This window comes from Synchiropus splendidus, chromosome 17 (assembly GCF_027744825.2).
Source record: "Synchiropus splendidus isolate RoL2022-P1 chromosome 17, RoL_Sspl_1.0, whole genome shotgun sequence".
In the NCBI taxonomy this organism is placed as follows: domain Eukaryota; kingdom Metazoa; phylum Chordata; class Actinopteri; order Syngnathiformes; family Callionymidae; genus Synchiropus; species Synchiropus splendidus.
In genome coordinates, this window is record NC_071350.1 from 8,525,204 (window position 1) to 8,546,343 (window position 21,140).

At 40.6% G+C, this 21,140-nt stretch overlaps 2 protein-coding genes across 5 annotated transcripts in view; one reads left to right on the plus strand and one right to left on the minus strand.

Moving 5' to 3' along the window:
* Positions 1 to 368: 368 nt before the first annotated feature.
* On the minus strand, positions 369 to 2,361 carry c1qbp (complement component 1, q subcomponent binding protein). The gene is made up of 6 exons (XM_053847586.1): positions 1,978 to 2,361; positions 1,625 to 1,775; positions 1,457 to 1,547; positions 1,277 to 1,372; positions 840 to 965; positions 369 to 764 (listed from the first exon to the last, which is right to left on the minus strand). The coding sequence occupies exons 1-6, from the start codon at positions 2,225 to 2,227 to the stop codon at positions 615 to 617; spliced, it is 864 nt and encodes a 287-aa protein (XP_053703561.1). The 5' UTR covers positions 2,228 to 2,361; the 3' UTR covers positions 369 to 614.
* A 14,117-nt stretch (positions 2,362 to 16,478) lies between these two features.
* dscama (Down syndrome cell adhesion molecule a) overlaps positions 16,479 to 21,140 on the plus strand; it is a 62,542-nt gene continuing 57,880 nt past the window's right edge. Inside the window, exon 1 of one of the 4 annotated variants that reach the window (XM_053846196.1) lies at positions 16,479 to 17,351. In XM_053846196.1, coding sequence (XP_053702171.1) covers positions 17,309 to 17,351 — 43 coding nt within the window. In that variant the 5' untranslated portion in view covers positions 16,479 to 17,308. The remainder of the gene's footprint in view (positions 17,352 to 21,140) is intronic. The other 3 variants (XM_053846198.1, XM_053846197.1, XM_053846201.1) reach the window with 3 other exon arrangements.

The window sequence follows — 21,140 nt, forward strand, 5'->3', positions numbered from 1 at the left end:
CGCTAAACTTATGTGGAATTATGGCCTTGAATAAAAGATAAACTGTTCATCTAGGGCAAAAAAAAGTACTGGCAGAATTTGCTCTAGAAGATTAAGGTGTCACAATAAAAAGCGTCAATGGTCCTCATTAAAAATTTCATCTGAGGTGGAAGTTTAAGATTCTTAATGATGCGAATGTTAAACATAGGCATTGCATTCATTAAAATATCATGATAAAAACTAAGCAATTTGAGGCAGCATTTTCATACCCATTTCATACTCTATTATCATATCGAAGTATTTTATTGTCAAAACCCAACCATTCTATAGCCATGACAATCACACTTTGCTTCCACTCAAATCACCAGGAAGTGATTCAATAACATCAAGGTTATTATTAACTTTTTATTTACTGATACAACATCTGTATTTTTGAGTATTGTTGAACATGTAGGAACAGCTCCAGAGTGTGCAACGTTAAACAGTTGACGCACAACCAAGTAAAAAAAATCCCATGTTATTATGGTCTTGAATTTAAGTTAGGGAAAGAGTAATGAACATTTGAGACCCCCCAGGATCAGTCCGTTTGGCGCAACAAGATAAACCAAGATGTGACACTTCATATCCACAATACTTTAGCTACACTTGACAAAGCCCTGAAGGTCTTCCAGGAACTTGATGTACTCTTGATGTTCTACAGCTGTGCTCAGCTCCATCAGCTCATCTGCGAATGTGTTGTCCACCCCTCTGTCAGCCAGGAAGTCCATCAGGTGGTCATACAGAGCCTGTGGAGCAAATAGGGCATATATTTAATTTCACTGATACACACAGATGCGTGACAGCCCAACATTATATCTTACCCAGTCTAGAGAATCTGTGTTGAGCGTGTAGCTTGTTTCTTTCCAATCTGTGTCTCCCTCAGGCTGGAAACTGACCTCCCGGATTGCAAAGATGTCACTCTCCTCCTCACCTTCACCATGACCCATCTGCAAAACACAATTTTATTGGATATATATGTTGAAATAAATGAATAAACAATTTCCTACTTGAATTCTAATGTCACATTGCTGTGCCTTCAACTAAGTGAGATATTTTATTTACTTAACTGTCACACGTGAACGGAACACTGGATAAAATGGAACATGCATGAAAACGATCATCTCCAGTAGAAACTACTCTCAATATTACATATAACATAGTAATTACCAGTTAATAATCACAGCTTATTCAGAAACATTGACTGAGCTTTCAGATTAATCTGAACAAGTGAATTAAGCAGAACACTGGGTAAATTTACCTCATCTTCAGGGAAATGGCAGTCAAAGACCAGGGAATGTTTGGCAGATGGTTTCACTACTTCCACGACAAAGTTGGGCGTCGACACAATTTCAGGCTGATGAGAATGAAAATGCATGAGTTTTAAAACCTATAATCCGACAACAGTAGAGGGGAGATAATCAAGCATTTTGAGACATACTTCATCTTCCTCCGGCTTCTGCTGCCCTTGCTCTGCTTCTTCCTCAAAGTTAGGAGGAATGCTGTTATTGACATTAAATGTCACTGTAACTCTGTCAGGAGAAATGAGAAAAAAATTGTCAGTGAGGAGCAGTATTGACAGGAGCATTACAACGACTGGTTGACATACTTTTCACCACCAATATCTCTTGAGAGTTTAGCTTCTGTCCCGTTCATCTCAAGCTGCCACCCTCCAGACATCTTGGGAAGAGTTTTGTTTTTCTGGAGTTTCTTCTCTTCTTTGATTTCATCCGATAGAAAATCACCAAAAGCTTTATCTCCTGTAAAAAAAAGTATTATGGCAAGATGATTATTCAGTAATTAAGTGTCTAGAAATCGAGGAAGATACATCTTAAAGTCAGTCCGAGAGTAGTTCACTTTATTGAAGTTATTTCTGAACACAATGGTGTATATCGCAATGGATGAAAATATAGTGGTCTCAACGCTGCGTCACGCAGTTGGATCACGAGAAATTAAAAGTACCTTCTGTGTGGAGTCCACCGCAGCCACATGACAAGGACGGTTTTAATACTTTAGTAGTCAACAGTTTCGGTCTGTATCCTGAAGAGGCTCCGCTGGAACTCATCATCCACAGCGACCGGGTGAAAGGCCGAGTTGTCGCCGCGCTCGGTGAACGAAGAGTGGGGCAACTGAGCGGAAGAGTCCGTGTGGATGTAGCGGCTGCAGACAAGCGGATACCAGCTCCTACCGCACGGGCAACTGACTTCAACATATTGGCGCTGAGAAGGTAACCTGTCCGAAAGAAGATAAAATACTTTTGAAAGCCCGCAGCTCGCAAACCTTCCTGCCAACCGGCTGTTGCGTGAGGATTTCACAGCACACGTGTGGAAGGACGCATTGACCTACAGTAACTATGAACTCTAACCCGGATGTAAACGTAAGAATAATAATGTGAACCTCTGTGTATTTGTAAAACATTTTAAATTCCTCTGATATGTTTCTTAATGGATTATATTAAGGATTCAGTAAAAAAAAAAAAAAAAAAAATCTGCTTTACGTGAAAAAAAAGTAAAATCGTTTTTGGGCTTTGTTTTGCCCACAGCGCCTCTTGTGGCCTTATATGGACCCTTATCAGAGTTCGGATAAACGAATAAAAATATATTCACAATAATTAGAATATAATTTAAGATACGGTTTGATGAAGGACTGATTATGATTTGTATATGACAGCGTCCAAATTATTGCATCACTTTCAAACGTGGCTGGATACAATTTTGTTTAGAAATGCATTCAACTTGTTTTACTTCAACAGTGTAAGAGTGTCGTTTATTTTCATTATTTTTTATTTCATACAGGGATTTCGTGATTGAAGTCATTACAATCCAAAATTTCAAATACAAATGAATTGACTCAATGCTGACTTAGCTCCTTAAATACCAGTTCTTGCCATAGTTGGCCTTCAACAGAAAAAAAAACCAAACAAAAAAAAAAAAAAACGTTGATGGGCTTCAGTAGTGCATAGAGTAACGACTAAACAAGCTTTTAAAATCTGCATCTAAAATGTTGATACCTTTCAGTGTAATGATGTCCAATTATTCATTTTCCCCCAAATGTGGTGCCTCTGCCAGTTGTTAATAATTACCTTATAATTGCTCATTTTTATTACTAATTTCATGCTTTATTGAAACTGTTGTTTACTAAACACGATTGGGATGCAATAGGATTTATTCTAACTAAATTCTCCCACAGAGGGAAGAATACAACGTCATCTCTAATACTGTAGATCCTCTAATTCGAGCTGTTCTACACCTAAATGGCCAGCAGAGGCCGGTGTATCGTCGCTGCGCAAGGAAAAAAAACCGGTAAAGAAGAACTAGGGCGACTCAGGTGTGATAATGATACGCGTTTTTGTACGACAAGAAGGACGTTCTTCATAGAATGACAAAATAAATGTAAATTATCGGAAAGAAAAGCGTCCTTCTATCCTACATTGTCGAATATATCACGTTGTTGTCGTCGTTGTGCGTGTGGTTTTCATAAATCAAGCGAAAGTTCGGTGAATTAGTTTTACCATGGACTGCAAATATTCTTTGACAATATGTATGACTATATTGAACTATTTATCCTGATATTTCACCAGGTGGCTGAAAGACGAGACAGCTTCAATTCCTTGTCAGTCGGAACGAGGACACGAGATGTTCTGTAAGTATCATAGAATCAGAATCAGAATCAGAATCAATTATTGCCATGGTCAGCGGGGAGCCCACCAACTAGGAAAGTGTTTTGGAATAAAGTGCTGACAAAAACTAAATAAAATAAAATAAATAGAATAACAACAAGGCTGTTCCCGAATTCAACAGTCTGACGGCCGAGGGGAAGAAGCTGTTCCTGTGACGGGAGGTTCTGGTCTGGATGGACCGTAGCCTCCTGCCAGAGGGAAGAGGAACAAACAGTCCATGTCCAGGGTGAGAAGGCTCGGCTCTGATCCGACCTGAACGTCTCTGGGTTCTAGAGGCATACAGGTCCTGAAGAGGTGGCAGGTTGCAACCGATCACCTTCTCAGCAGAACGTACGATGCGCTGCAGTCTGGTCTTGTCCCTGGAGGTGGCGCTTTTTTGGGTATTTTTCCTACTCGTGTCCACTTGATACAATTTCATACGAACTGTAATTGTTAGCAAACTAAACTAACAAGCAAAACAAACAAAATTTTTCAACTGAACTAAAGTTGTCCGAGGAGGACAGACTGACAAAAAAAACTTTCTTTAAAGTACAGTATTTATTTATTTTTTTTTTTTTAATACACATAGATTTTGATGAACTTTGTGGCCTTATTAAACTTATTATAAACTCACAAAAAGACCATCTAATGTAATCTAACTAAACGATACATTGCAGTAGCGGTATATTTCCAAAAGATGCTGCTGTTGTCCTGAGCCAACGTTCCACAATTTCCCTCAGCTTTGAGGTTTAGCTAGCAATTTTGAGCGTTGATTTGACAGAAACATCACCATTAAGATTAATACTGCTACTTCTACTACTATTACTACTAATAACAATAATAAATACTTTTTTTATACTTGTTCTTAATAGAAGCCCCACATCATCTTTTTGAGACTTGTGACTTTGAGAGTTATATCTGCAGTTCAGTAGGTGTTGCGTGAGTTTTATTTTAGAATAGACATCCTTTATCCCGCAGTGACGAAATTTGACATGTCGATCAGTACTGTGATTTGATAATGACTTATTTGTATCACATTTTAAGAAACTGACATTTTCTTGTTATACTAAAAGTGTTTTGTATATATATATATATACATATATATATATATATTTATATATATATATCATCAGGTGACCCATTTATTGGGCAAAGAATTGCATACTTTCAAAGGTGGGAGTCTGCTTTGGCCTCCATGTGTAGATGTTCTTCTACTACTCCTCTCCTCCTGCAGTAGAACTGTATAACCGTGATTCATTGAGATTGGCTCACTAATTGGCAGCTGCTCAGTCTGGAAGGCTGCATCTGCTACCTGTTTGTACCAATTAACCGAGCCGTGATGCTGCGGCGCCACCTCTTCAATGAGTTAACAGGGGCCACAATTAGCCTCTCATTTGAATTGCCGCCTGCTTAGCGTGAGAATGCTCGTCGTCTCGTCTCTGACTGCGGGAAACAGCCTTTCATATGTTTGCCTTTTTTTTCCTCTCTCTTCCTCTCAAATTAATGGTGGGAAAACCCAGGAACCCTGGCGTGTTTATCAAACAGTCTTGACACTGCATCTCTAAATGGGCTCTCCAGAATCACAGCCGCAGCTGAGACTGCAAATGTAAATACTATCAATCTGACACAACAGATGAAAGATATCGCATGTTTTCCTGTGTTCATTTAAGAAAAAAAGATCTGTTGTTAAGTATTATTGCTACAATGGTTTTAACAGGACCAAATTAGGTGTTTAAATAAATCCTTTTTACAAATTTACACTCCTTTTTTGTATTTTTGTAGACCTATGCATGATGTCGTAGGAATAGCCAGAAGAGCTTGGATGGAATGAAACCCATATGCACGGTAAGGATCCTGCCCGACTATATTCTAGAAAACTTCATCTGTTATATTCAGCATCGTTAATGTTACAATCTCATCCCGATTTTCACTTTTTAATATGAAGGTTTTACTTAGAGGATTGAGGAGTAAGGGGCTCACTGGTGAGGCCTAGTTTATGGTTTCTATAAAAACATTTCAGTGTTCAAACAGACAGGTTTTTTATGTCATCCAGGTGGAGTGATTTATAATCTAGTACAAACTAAAAGTTTGCACTGTAAAAAGCACATCTCACTGGATTCATTCTCCACGTCTTGTTTGTTGTCCTCATATCTAATGTAAAATATCGTTTTTCTCTTTCACTGTTCTCTGCAACATATTGGTTGATTAAAAAAAAAAAAAAAACGTTTTATTTGCACAATGTGTTCCATGTAACACAAACATAGAAAGGTACATTAAAACTAGCACATGCATCGTCTCATGAGGTGTATGAGGCGAAAATAATAAAATTAGTGAATGTTAGAAGTGATTCTGAGTTGGAGTGTTTAGAGGAGGCTCAATCAAGGTTATTTGAAAATGCAACACAAGTAGTTATATTTAATCTAATAATATGAACACGGATATGTTTTCTAAACACAATTTTACATTTTTTCTGCGGTTGGGCAGATTCTTCTTTATGTTCTATCCAAACTGAGGTGGTGGCTGAGTCCAGGATACTGATCTTGGGTCGGGAAAACTGCGGGTGTTCAGGCCTACTGCTGCGATTGTGGCCTTGTCCACTCAAGCATTTAGTCATCATGTGCTCGTGTGAGTGCACTGGTGAGGGCTAGTGCACGTTAAGCCTCCGTTTGCATGCGCACTCACAAGGTGCTGCAAGTGGGAGCATGTTACAGTAATCCTGTCAGTGTGTATGCGTGCAGATCAAATGTACATGTGTCATTTGGCACAGCGAGTATGATCAATGCAAGGCTCCTCAGCAGCCAATGAGCTTCTGTTACCAGGCAGTCGTGTGTTTACCCCTGTTCTTTTGAGAAGTCGATGTCATGCGTCAGATTCGCTCAAATCAGTATGAGTCTTGACGACACACCGGGGTCCTGCTGCTGTAATGAGCAGCAGCCCTCTCACTGGCTTTGTAGGTCAACCATTCATTATATACGTATATAGATATTTTTACCTTCCACGTTTATTGGTTTGTTTTGAAAGGTTATGTTCCTCTGCTCTGCTTTTTTCATTCATAATGTTTTATATTGTCATCATAGTGATTTTTTTTGTATTTATGCATTGCAATTTTAGACTTTTATTTTTTGCACATTATATTACAGTGTTACATTTAGTCAAATGTATTTTATTTATTTTACAGCCTGCCCTCTATTTAATTAAATACCCCGAAAGGCAAAATTAAGAACTTACAAATAAGCTTCAGTCTGCATCAAAGTAAACGCAACTCAATGTGAGCTGAATGAAACAGCAGACAGAACACAGAAAACTGAAACTTTTGGGGTTAATTCTTATTGCTTTTTCACAAGATCATCTGGTGCCACACCAGTGATAGAATTGATCAGAATTCATAACACTATTATGAGTTATGGTTTCTTAGTCATCTTCGGTTTACCACAAATCTTTGGCTTTCCACCTCAGATCATAGGGTTTATAGCATAACCCAACCATGTACTCCCTCTTGGCGGTACTTCTGATACATAGTTCAAATACTGAGGTCCGCAGGACTTCTTATGGAAATGCAATGTGTGCGTCAATGCATTTATAGTAAGGTTTTATTTAGCATTATAGTGACCACCTACAATCTCTGAAAATCTTTTCACAACTATTTATGATTTAAAATACTATAATTAAAAAAAATGTTCCTGAAATGCAGCGACATATTGCAATATAAACAGAAAACCCTAGATAACATAATTTGCTTCCCAAGTCGCACATGGTGTTTTATTGAGTCCTGAACCTGCTGGGCTCATGAATGTGTGGCAGCTCCCCCGCTGACCACATGGTGGCCTCGCTGTCCTCAATGACGCAGATCATTGGGAGGACGAAATCCTCTTTATCAGAAGGGTTAAACTCTAATCTTCACAATCTGTTTTGAATCCTTTTGTAAAAATCATACCCCAACAACAATAAGCCATGAACATCTTACTTAAACCCTGGGTGTGCAAACAACGAGATTTAACGGTGAGACTGCCAATAATCAATCCTCTTTTATCTGAACCACCAAACAACACGTCATATTTACTGCAGATGTTATTTACGTAGAGGAGGGATTGACTGGAGTCAGTGTTGTGTTTCTCTCGGTGATGCTGAAGAGAGCTTATGCAAGGCTCAAGTGTCCCTCGGAGATGCAGATTCCCCGTTGACCTTTTTCAACGACAGTTGTCGTTACACGGCTAAATGTTTGTATCCCCAATGTTGGCTTTCTGTTGGTCACTCTAGAATAGCTGTTGACAATTTTGCATTTAGGTCAGTGTGGCCCCCTCAGGGTCTGACAAACCACTTTCTCTCCGAGTCCCCATGATTGACACATTTTCTTATAGCAAATGAAGCCCTGCTCCTCTGGTTTTAAATTCTTGATGAGTAACATGTTAGAGAATGTGACGCTAAACATAGCTTGTCTCTTTTATATCTTCATGATAACTGGATATTTAATACCTGGAAACCATTACTGATGTAAATAATTCAACCTGATACATTTAACTTGAGGCAATTATCCTTACAAGACATGTTTTCAAAGAGTGTTTTGTATTCTCCGTCATGTACGGCAAACAAATATGTGTCCCCACTGGGTCTTTAAGATCATGTTTAGCATCACACACCATGTGACCCAGCCAGCTCAGGAGGCTACCTGTTGTCTGCAGTCTTTCCTTCACTTTACTCCACGACAGCGTGCCGATAACCAGCAGCAGCTGGGTGGAAAAAAACAGAATTACTAGGACATCCTCTAAGAACATAATGCCTGTCTTAGACACTCGGCATCTGTTGGCATTTTGTCGCGATGTGCACGGATACGGGGCGGGGTTGGGGGGTGAGATGAGGTGAGGAGAAGGAGGTACCAAACAAGAGGGAGGGGAGGGAGCTTCAGGGAGGGATTATGGTGGTGCTGTGGAGAGGGGGAGATGAGATGACCTGAGCACATGCATCCATAAAGAGCTTTTCTTCTGTGTTGGCCCTCTGCCTCGGACAGCCAGCCCAGGTCAAACCTGGAGCCCCCGCTGAGTGAAGCCCCATCCTGCAGTCAGAAGGTCTAGTAGGGAGGAGGGTCTAGTACCTTCCGATTTGCATCGTCCTTGCATGTAGTTCTATTTTTTCTCTTTGCTTGAAGTAAATTAATTACATTTATATTACATAAGACACAAAAATTACCCATTGAATATATATATATTGATGTGCCAGGAATGGTTTGAAATTTGCTTTATTTAACTCAAGGTTTTAAATAAAGTCTGACATAATTAGTAGTCTGTAAATACAACATAATTTTAATACATTAATAGTCTAGTTATAAACAAATTAACCTCAATGTTTAATGTGAAACTTAGCAACAAATGTTTCTCACATAGAGAAGAACCCAGAATAAAGGAGATCTGTTTAATTTTATATGACGTTTGTAAAAGCAACATTTAATTTAGATAATTTAATGGGGAAAAATAATCTTTTGGCAATTTTAAATGAGTGTTTCGGAAACCAGCATGATCATACGTGAGTGCTAACACTGCAAATCAAAATCATGCGCCTTTCAAACTTGCAAAAACTTAATTAATGTAAGCAGTTGCCGGAGGCTATATTACTGTGTCCTCGTTGCACCTCCCTCCTCCCCCGTCATCCTTAAGTTCTGCAAAAAAAAAAAAAAAAAATCACCCCGAGACTTCAACGTTTTGTACAAGGTGACTTCCAGCACTGACAGGCTCTCTGTTCAGTGAACGTGGAAGATGCCCTGGGGCACGGTGCCAGCACCAAGGCCAGATGGGAGCCCCGGTCTGTACCTGCCACCCAGTGTCAGAACCCTGACACCAACCTCCTCGCCATCTGTGCCGACCCACCCTTAGCTGTCAACACTTTCACAGTAGGCTGCAGTGGTCCTGCCTGAGCATCGCAACTAGCTTCGCAGCTGTGCAGATGTTGTCTGTGCAAAGAAGATGACAGGGAGACTGACATCTGATCTCAGTGGGAGCACCAGGGCAGCCGGAATTCCAAGTGCTATGAGTGAGAATCGATGCGGAGATACCTGTAGATAAATGTAGTGCGACTATAGGCAAATGAGCCAAAGGGGTTTGCTAGCTTGTCAACTGCATCATTCAAAAAAAGTTATTTTCACAAGATTTTCAGAAGTGGTTCGAACTGGGTGGACTTCGAAAAGATTTGATTTTCGTGTTGTTCTGTTGTTCCATGAAGATTTAGGAAGATTCACTTGTATGACTTCTCACCACTGCTGCTGAAGTGACCAGAACCATTCAGAACTATCTGAAAACAATCAAATAAGTAAAGAAAAATCGACTGTCATGGGACTATGCAGACGGCATGTGTTGTATTTACCCACAATTTTGAGTGTTCGGCATTTCAGCAACACATTAAAAGGATAAAATAAAACAAAATGTGCTCACCATTACACACGAACTGAACATATATTTCCTCAGATTTGATGTAAAGACATGTGTTTGATCGAGCATGAGTTGAGTTAGCATCTTGAATGCTCCATGAATTTGGTGCAGATGACTGACATAAGAGAGATGTGAAGTCAATTTACTGCGAGAACTTTTTAAAAAATAATATAGTAATAATAAAAGTGTAGTGTATTGGCTAGCAACAGCCTCCAGTTTCATCAACGCTGCTTGAAGGCATCAGTAAATCTCTCTCCGTCCCAGCACTAATACTTTGCTCAATTCCATAAATATGTTTTCCAGATTAAGCCCAGATTATGACACTGTAAACAAGACAGATTTACGTCTATAAGAAGATCACAGCAGTATGATACTGAGGGAGCTGGGATCATAGGTTAAACAATATAATCCACATATGATTAAGTTATCTGCTACCCGATGTCTTGTTTTAGTTGTGTGCCGATGCATTTTCCTGAACTCCATCCTCACGACCCAATCTAGCTCTCTTTATGTAAAGATATACTTCAGGTGCAGGTTGTCATTAGTGCCCTGCTGCTTCCTCACTCTTTTACCAGCCGCATGCAGACTAACATACACAACAATTCATTCTGAGGTGTGTGTGTGCGTGTGCATGTGTGTGCTTTAAAGAGGGAAGGAGATTGGTTGGGGGAGAGTGAAGAGGAAAGAGGGGGAAATGAATGAAAAGACTTCATACATTTTTATGACCACACTGATAAGGTCAGTCATGTGCTCTGGTTACTAAGCAACACTGCTGTTCTTTGTCGGACAGTTACAACACTACTAGTGTCAAACTCAAAGATGTTTCAGCACAGTCTGATATCACAGCCCAGAGAAGGTGAGCAGCCAAGACTCAACCACCACACTGTAAACTGCACACTGTATTGGTAAAAGTTGCACTGGAATATAGTAATAAAAATGATATTAAACAATATATCAGTGTTTAGAATCACAATAAAGTACTCATGTGATCATCCAGCTGGGGTGCTGAATATATAAACTGCTGCAACAATATAAGTAACTGAGCCTGGGAGTACAAAGCTTTAAATGGTTGAATTACCTCTGGATGACCCTGCTGTCCCGTCAATCAGCTCAGGACACGAGCGCATTGAACCACGGGTTGCAAAGTAGTCAATGAGTAGAATCAATGTATGGATCTGCTAAGGTGGGCCATCAAGGAGCCCGGCTCTGCTTCGTCTACTCAATTAGTTGCTATCTTATGAGGCGAGGCGATTATTGAGGGCAAGTTTGTGTTTTCAGCCCTGTTAGTCAGGCCTGTGCTCACTGTTAAGTGAATGGAATAATTTTAGAGGCGACATCATGTTGAGTGACACTTTCATTAACAAACAAGTCTTCCTCTGTTGGGCCGAATATATCATCTCCTGCTGCATCAATTCTGTAAAGTAGTCGAGTGGGTGGATGAGTACGAGAGAGAAGCACCTGCATCCATTACAGACCTTCCTGTGAGCAGAGCAGAAATAGAAAACATGATTTTTATGCTCTAATCATCAACTGGATTTACGCTCAGCTAGGGTTGGGCGACATGGACAAAAAAGTTAGCGAGATAAATGTTGTAATTTTGTCCTGTTAAATACATTTAATTCTATCGCATGTGTTGGACACTACAGTCTTTCCTTAAACTGTTTTATGATGAAACTTATTAGTGGAGTTTGTCTTCAACATCATTATTTATGTTTATGTTTAAATGTAATAGTGTAGAGATGAGAAATTCAATGTTTCATGTCTCTGGTAGAACCCGCTTGTGTCTGACAGACTGCTCTGCCAGCTTTATTTAGGAGTTAAATTCAGCTGTCTGTCTGCTGAATCACAAGTCTCTTAACAGTTGACTTTAACTATGGACCAGTCTGGACACATTTCCTAGATGCTATTGAAGAAATGTGAACAAATGATTCTTTAGTCATATTACAATCTCAAAATCATTATACAAACTGTCAGTCCCTGTCTTGTGTGACGAAAAACCATTTCATAATTCTCTCTCCTAAAATGGTTGTTTTTCATTGCCATATTGAATATTTTGCTAATACTTTGACCGTTTTAGAATTTGTTGATGGTCCCTAACTGATGCCGGGTTGTAGCATTAGCGCTGCCTGTGAGAGTGTGTCCACGATCAGTGAACCCTAATGGGGACGCAGAAGAGGACGCTGCCGCCAATACCGGAGCTGAGGACCACTCCATCTAATAAAATAAACAGGGATCCAGAGACTCCGAGTTGACCGATGTTGATATCAAAAGTTTCCTGTATAAAAATAAGAAACTACGATCATGAACCAAAGTCCACCACACTCTCCACAACTGCGTGTTTAGCGAATTTAGCGTGAAATGCAGAATTGTGATTGTGGAGATTGTGTTTGGTGGTATATCGTGTACGATATGTTAGCGCCCAATCCTACACTGAGCCAAACATGAATATAATATTCTTTGCCTAACAGCGCTTTCTGCTAGAGCAACTAAGTTTGCTTTGCTTTTTCAGTCGTGTCCAGCTGGACTCCATCTTTGATTGGACCTGACCCCAATATATGTATTGTATATACAAAACTAGAAAAGCACTGAGACAGCGTCTACCTCAAATCATGAAAATTCAAGTTCATTCCTCTTCCATGCTAGTGCAGCGTCTGAACCACCGCATGAGAAGGAAATCAGGCCAATGGCATGTCATCACTGTCCCATGAAATTGCAATTGTTTTGTGCATTTTTGTAGTCTTTTTTTTGTAAAAAATTGGTGGATGTCTTCAGCGTCTTTGTCGATTATCTTTCCCCAACCTAGCTGGGCCATTTTCTCAGAGCTATGCCGCACTACTCAACCTCTAATGGCCAGGAATTACTCTCAAAGGGAACACGGTTTCTCCATTCCTTTATTTTCTGGAGACATGTCGACTCATTAAACTTGAATTGTGACTTAAACTCACGTTTCATTCATGAATTTATGGGCTGTGAGAAGCATTCTAAAATGATCTAATAAAACGAAGGTCTCAGGGTGTACGTTAGGCACCTGCTTCCCTGTTTCAGCCTCGTAACACGACTTGAATTATTCAGAAGTCTGACCCAGACCGTAAAGCCTCCTTACTCCTTATGAGACACAGATTGACAACTTGCTATAATTGGTCATCTTTAAGACATCAGCAGATGTATATTTTATCAGGTTGTTTCCACATAATTAAAGTACTTGAGAGTATTTAGTTACAACGAGCCGTAAAAGATTCCCTTGGGGATGTAGCTCAGCGTAGTTAAGTGGGGAATATTATAATCAGCCCTCTGTGCTATGAGCCCATATACATCTGTTACAATGCTAATGAGTGCCTGGGAGTCAGAGTAACCCGGGAATTACAGACGGAGAAATCTGATTTATCAGACATTATATGAGTGCTCAACTTCTTGTCACAATTATCGTATTCTGTCGCTCTGCTGTACTGTGATGTCTGTCTGTCTGTCTGTCTGTCATTCTTAACGTTTTGAGGTAGTTTGAGCTCTTCTTTATATGAGGTAGTTTGAACTCTTCTTTATAGCGTTGTTGAGCAAGCAAGTTCTGTAAACACCTGCTGTCCGATTTCCATTAATGCTGTTTGGAATGCTAAAATAGGCATAAAGCAATTAAACTAAATTTACAGTCCGCCAATAATTGGATGAAAAAAAATCACAATGTGCGGCTTGGCAGAGGTCTGCACTTTCTGAGTGCTTTTCAAGTTCATTTACATTGCACGTCTCCAAAATATTAATAAATCATCCACAATCTGTCCACTAGCTCTCCATGCATGCCACTGAGAACACACAAATGGTGATCTTTTTGAATCAGTAACTTTATCATATCTGGAAACCCCATCGCAAGATACCTTGCAACCCACCTCCACACTGGCTCCTCATCCAGAAAGAATCCATGTTGAGCATTGTTTTCGTATATGTGATTTGAAACCAAGGTGGCCTGACTTAGGCACAATGGAAAAGGCCATATGTAAATTATGCCATGCATGTGGCTTCAGTAGTGCTGTCAGAATTATGCTCATGAAGTCCCTCAGTGATGCATGCACGCAGCCATGGCCGGGTCATCTGTGTGGCCTTTGAATGCTTTGCTTGAGATAGTCAAGTCGGTGGACCTATTTTAGACTTTCCATGAAAAATGTGCAGTGTGTGGGCTTCTCACGATTAAAGCGACATGTATCTGATGCCTAAATACTTTCATAGACTTCTCTATTTTGATTTGTTCATGGCTCAGATGCCTTCAGACCGACATGATTTCAGCCCAGCACATTACCTGTGGTGAAATTAAAGTTGACATTCTCTAAACTTTTGCTGCAAGGACGTAATGCTATTTTAATTTCACAAACTCATTCTTTCATTGCCGCTGATGTGGCTCCGCGCGCCTACAGGTATTTGCGGATGGGGATAATATCTTAGATATAATCATGAAGTCACCATGAAACAAAAGGTCAAAGCCGGGATTACAGGGGCTGAGCTGTCCATGAGCGTGTAGCCATTGATTTTAATCCAGTCTTTGTACACAAACAGTCCGCTGGGATTGTTAACCATATGGCTAAATTATTACACGTGGCAAGAAAACAAAAGACGAATCAACAAGACTGGTGGAGAAATGGGTTTATGTCTTGCGAACATGGTTTTTAAAATACTGTCTCGAATCAAAACACATTACCTCTTTGTTGTAGCTGAAGTTTAAAGAGAGGATTGTTCATTTGTTTGATGATGATGAACTTCTCTGAACTTGACAGAATAAGAGTCGGTAGACTCTACAAGTTGGGGTGGGAATTGCATTGAAGTATTACATGAACTGAAATATCGCAAGAACCGTGTGCCCCCTTACAAGACTTTGATCGTTCATCATTGCATTCTACGATTCTTGTTGCGTCTAGTAAGTGTAGGTGGCCATCGATATACTGAACCCACTGGTGTTGAAACTTTGTCATTGGTCTTTTCTCCATGGCGATGGCACAACTATGGTGACGGTGTGACGACCTGCTTCGTATTTCCCGACGATCTAAATAGGTTGCCGCCTGCCTTTGGAGCACGGTTTGTGGAGTAGAGTTTCTAATAATAATTCATTTGTAAAGGATAGTGGGGCATGGAGGGTGGGAAGCTGCCGAGCATAGCTGCGCTGAGGCAGGTGGAGAAAAAGAAGGTGTTTTCATCATAACCAGCTTGACTGCAAAGACAGCAGATATCAGAGGAAAATCCATATAAACACGCAGTTTGTGCGCTGTTTATTTCAGACCGCCATTTCGCTCCGGATGGCTGGAGTCGATGATAATGATCTGTTTTATTTCGGGGATGCCTGGCTGGAAGCAGCGGGACCAGACAGGCAGTGACAGGCGTTGAATTCCTGGTGCAGAGTGTGTTTATATGCAGGTCTGATGTGGAGGCTAAGTATAAGAGACAATCGCTGAGTCTGGTGCAGGCCTCAAGCCTGGCTCGCCTGCGACACTATTTGAACATAAATGGGCCACGCTAAATTCAAACGGTCACATGGCAGCGGATGTCACTGCAGTTCCTGTTGTGTCACTGCCTGCAGAATCATCCCAAATAGAAGATAATACAAATGCGACTTTCTTATCACAACACTATGCCGACATGAGATAACATCACTGACTGTCTGCTGCATCCTCCTTTCACAGTTTGCTCAAATCATCTCTGGGAAAAGAATGTTGTTAGACATTGCTGCTGTTATGCAGCCAGAAAAAAAGCAAGTCTGGAAAGCCTATTCAAAGAAACAGACTTGTGTTGCTAATAATACATTTTTTCCCTCACTTTAAAAAAAGACTTTTCTTCTTTTTGCATGGTTATCAGTAATGTACCTGAGGTTCTTATCGTTGATCATAGTGGTTGGTGTATTTTACACGTATTTTCAAATGGGGCAGTTGAGTGTTTTCTTCTATGTGATTTTCCCGTGTCGACTTGCTTTTTGTCAAGGTCAGTTATGGAATATACTGGTGTGACGTTGGCAGCCCTCACAATCCCTCAGGGCTCGTAAATTATCCAGGAATTTACGATGTGATCTCCACCAATTAAGATAATTTGGCATTTTGTTCCCCCTTAGTATCCTGTAAGGTGTAGCCTTCATCACCCCGCCTCCTTCTTGCCCGCCTCCCCTGTCTCAGCATCCACCCTCCTGCCTGCTACATCACGGCAGAGCCAGCAAACCACAGACGTCCTGCACCGGCTAATTCTCTTATATTTTTGACCCTTCTGTGACTGGCACGGCTTGATCGGTCGCGAAATCAAAAGGAAAAAGGGGTTGATTTTACTTGAAGGCTCCTCCAGAGGCTCAGCTGCGTTGCCCTGTCCACCCCCACCACCACCACCACCCTCCCTCACGCCCCCACCTTTGCATGCTGCTAAGGCAATGGAGAGGGAGACAAGCCGATCGGGAGGAGGCGAGGGTTTATTCCTCACCAGTGTGGTGCTGTGAGCGCAGGCAGCAGCGGTGTGCGCAGTTTGTGTGTGCGGCTCTGGAGGGAAGATGCGTGTGCTTGTTGCTCGCCGGACGGAGAGAGGCGGCGAAGAGAGAATGAGTTTTCAGCACAGCTAACAATCATCTCTCACTTCTTTTTCTTAATTGAAATATTTAACTTTTGCGCTTCTTTTCCTCCTGCGCGCACCTGAGCTGACATGTTTGGCTCTTTAGGCTTCTAGGTTTATTTGTTATCGATTCTTCCTTTTGGTTTTATTGTGTTTATTGGACGAATCGAGGATTTTTATTTTTGTTACATTTTTTCGAAATTTCATTTTGGGGACACTTTCTTCCATGCGACTCCTGCCTCTGACTCAGCACCGCTCACCTGGACCGGAGCGCACCGAGCTCAGCTCCCTCATGTTCCTCGCACGACAGCGCTCGAACACCGGGGGGCGACTGCACTGAGGCCCCGCTGGTGCGGTGCAGTCGGTCCAGAGGACGGGAGACCATTCGTGTGGATCATAGTCCCCCTTGTACCAGAAGACAATCGACAGCAGGAAGCGCAAACCTCCCCCTCTTCATCTTCATCCCAACGTGAAGGATTGAGGGAGCGAGAGAGGGAGAGGACCAGCGAGAGAGGGAGAGAGCGATATTTGCATGCTCCCCTTTCTTAAATTTCTAATGACTTGTTGAAGAAATAAAGGTAGAAACTACTGGAAGAAAGAGTGGTGGAGGGGAGACAAGAAGAAAAAGCATAAGCTTGGATATTGAAAGGAGCAGGGCATGTGGATATTGGCTCTTATCTTTTCCCAGTGCATCTTGAATGGTAGGTCATTTTTTTCTTGCTTTAAACTTCAGTTTTGTGTGAGAAGCCATTAAAAGTGAAATGCACACAGAAAAAAAAACAGTGATTCCCCAGGACCTTATTAATTGATTACAATGCGTGCTGCAAAATGGACCAGGAACAGGCTGTTGCTATGTCCTGTCTCAAGCTGGGGGGAGGAGGGGGGAAGGAATAAGAGGTTATATGCTCATTAACCTTCAAAGCTTTTCTAATGTAAACAGTTTAGTTCATTCTCATAGAGCCTTGCTTTTGATTGACGGTTGCTAGATACAGAAGGGAGATTATTGATGTAACGCACCCAGAACGGATGGAAAACCTTTTCCAAATGAAAGTATATAAATACTCTGCCTGATTTACTGTTTAATTATACATTCTGCAATCAACCTTACAATATTTATCTTTTCCTCCCAGATCAATCTGAAATGTAAATGTATTTCCACTTATCTGCAGGGCCTCAGCCTGCTGCATGCATCATGTCACATCATTTAAAAATCCCTGTCGTGCGTATGAGGACTTTTAAAAGTATTTTTTTTTTGTCTTCAGTTTTGTCAATAGTTTGATTCTAAAATTAATCTGAGAAAAGAGCTTGTGTTTGTAAAACAAAAAAAATAAACCGAAGTACTTTGTTTACCTCTAAAATCGTTGCTAGGAATCATTGGAGGTTAATATTTACGTAAGAGAAAAACTGCGTCTGCATTGGTGTAGTCTTTATTGCTTGCAATATTCTTTTGCTCGAGATCGTCTAAATTAATCCTAAACCTAACATTTCTATATCCCCTAAATGAATATATATTTTGAAATGTTGTCACAATTGATAATTAATTAATTAAATAAGAAAAAGATTTGAGTTGAGCATCTGATTGCAAAAGGATTCAGTAGGTTGGCTTTGCCTTTCTCAAGCGTTTCCACCGCCATGTTAGAAGCTCAGACGTGGAGTCATTTTGGACTGGATGAAAAAAAAGGGATAGAGAAAGACAAGCTTTTATCCACCACGTCACATTCTGAAAAATGTATCCACATTCCATTTTTTTGAATCCATCAATGGAAAGGTCGGATAAGATTCAGTGTACGGATTTATCTCTATTCGGACAGTGGTGGATTGGGTTTATATGGCGACTACATGAAGGGTGTGTGAGGAAGGGGGGGCGATGGAGAGGACAAGGGGCTCTAGGGTTGGGGGTGGGACATGCGTGTTGGGGGGCAGAAATCATTCTGAACGAAAACTGGGCTACTTATAAGATTCCTTTTGGAAGGTTAAAAATCAATATGGCTTCTGTGAGGCCAGAGAATAAAAGCTCAAGTGTCAATCAAAGAGGAAAACCATTTTGTGACGCTAAGATTCCATGACGGCCGTTGTTATTTGTAGCAAAGAATGAAGTCAAACGGCGACTGCGGTGCTTCAATGGCTGCCTTTTCGACCAACCCAGTTCCAAGCTAATGAAAAGGGAGAACGTTCGTGTCCACTTCACATTTACCTTGAATCCCTCGCCAAATTTGTCTGTGCTGAGCTTAGTGTGGCGCTTCACTGGCGAAAGGCTTTTCCAGCCTCATGTGGACCAGGCAACAGCGTTGCAAAATGGCTGCTGCTAAAGACATCTACATGGAAACTTTGAATGGCAGCAGCGGCACTTGTAATTGTAATGAATGCTTTGGTTGCTGCTGATGCAGGGACATTTATGCCGACACGTTCTGCAGCACTGACCTCTATTGATTTTCACTTTCCGATTTTGTTTCGTAGGCAAGGTTATATCAATAATATTGCATTGTAAAAAATAAATAAATAAAATGTAGACGACAATTCGACAGTGTTGTTTCAGTAGCATCTTTGTTTTACGTGTGGTTCTTAATCGACAGTTTCTCTAAAACGATGAATTGCTGTGTTTTTGGAAGTTACACCTTGTTTCTTGGTGTGGCGTGAGAGAAATAAAGGCTCTTCGGGTTCTTTCTGGTGCAAGCTGCTGTGATGGTCTCTATGGAGACCTGGGTAATGAGTGCTGCTGCAGTGTAGGCTTTGGACAGTAGCATCTCTGCACTCGGCTCAGGTGAGCCAGGGACATGATTCACATTGTCAGTGAAATCCTTTTTTACACCGACCAGAATCTTACCTAACCCCACTGTTTGCTCAGTCCAATAACTAGAGTGATGCAAACTGCATTTGGTTCTGAACTGCCTATTTCTGGACTCTGAAGCAGATACAAACAATTCACCCTGTAGAGGGTCAAAGCTGCTGGAGAGTTCACTTTGTGGTGCTTGAGCTTGTTTTAAACTGCTGCAAATGCGTCTATTAAATCCTAAAAGGGAATAATATTTTTCCTGTAATGAAGAGGTACAATTGGAGAAACTGGTTGATGTTGTTTACGCCGAGCACCAACAAGGGCTGAAGCCTGACACATGCTCAATTGAACACTAATAAGATGTGTAAATATACAGTACAGCCCAGTTCTCCAGTTGGATCTGTCATTTTCTTAACCACGAGATCATTTTGAAGAGGAGATGCTTTGTGAAACACAGTATTTAGTTAAGCATAAGTTTGACTCAGTATGATCCATCTTTAATTCCCTATAGTAGATTATTAGTTAAAGTCTTTGATAGTCTTCTGTTGCTCTAACAGGGTATATGTTGAGCGTCTCTGTCATCTCTGAAGACTCAAAGTAGAGCCAATGCTTGTCCACAGTAGGTGTTTTAGTAATTGTTTCCTTAAGCTCAAAATGGCTACTTTGGGAAAGTATGTGAGGCAGAAAAATAGTCATTTAAAATGCCATCTTATCCTTGAAATCAAAAGTGATAAGAGGGAAAAAGTTCAAGGTGAGAGGTTTGCTATTTAAGAAAATATTTCTCTATCAACAATCAAACCACGCCTGTGCTCAGATGTTTGATCAACAGTCTCCAAACACAAAAAAGTACTGTCTAATACCATACCATATACCACATTTATTTATAAAGCTATACAAGATTGTCACTAAGTGCTGTACAACTGTAAAATCAGGATTAAACTGACATTAAAAACAATAAATACATCAAATTAAAACAGGGCAGATACACTAAAAAATACTAAAAAGATCAGTGTAATGTAGTAACTAACTCTATATTTCACTTCTATATTTCACTAGTTTTATTTGACTCACACGTTTCTCTCAAACACAGATGGGATAGTAATCATTAACATCGGCGTATTCCTGCATGACTGAAGGCTGCAAACAAGTATTTCTACTTATGATTGCAAAGTGGCTGACATAGAGGGCTGCAGGTTGAGTTTCCGTCCACTGTCAAAAAGCCTAATTCAGGAAAGCGGCAGTAAACAAAATATCTCTGGTCAGCAAAAAAATCTAAAGAGGAATCACAGCACTTCAGAAACAAACACCTTTCCCTGCCAGTGTCCCACATTGTGTTGACGGTTGATATTTGTGTGTGTGTGTGTGTGTGTGCCGCGAGGAGTCGGGCTGGGATGCTGTTTGCTGATGTGTGTTTCTCTGTCAGTTCCTTCTGACTCCATACGAAGTGACAGAGGGTTTCAAAAAGACAACACAGACCTTGTTTCCTACTGACCTACACACCATGTTTTGACTGATGATTCCAATGATGCACTGCTATAACATAAAAGCTGATGTTTTTGGGTAATTGAAATGCTTCTGAGCATTATTTTTGAGGATCATCTTAAGAAAAATACACACATTTATTCTATTTTCTGAGATACATTTCAGAGCTTGAATAAAGCAGATATGAAATCCCAAAATGTGATGTAAGAAATAATAACATTTCATGTTTCTGTTC

Coding starts and splice junctions, on each gene's coding strand:
- c1qbp (XM_053847586.1), bottom strand. CDS start 2,227: ATGTTGAAGTCAGTTGCCCGTGCGGTAGGAGCTGGTATCCGCTTGTCT. Junction 1,776..1,977: donor CGGTGGACTCCACACAGAAG/GTACTTTTAATT, acceptor TTTTTTTTACAG/GAGATAAAGCTTTTGGTGAT. Junction 966..1,276: donor GCCATTTCCCTGAAGATGAG/GTAAATTTACCC, acceptor TGTGTTTTGCAG/ATGGGTCATGGTGAAGGTGA.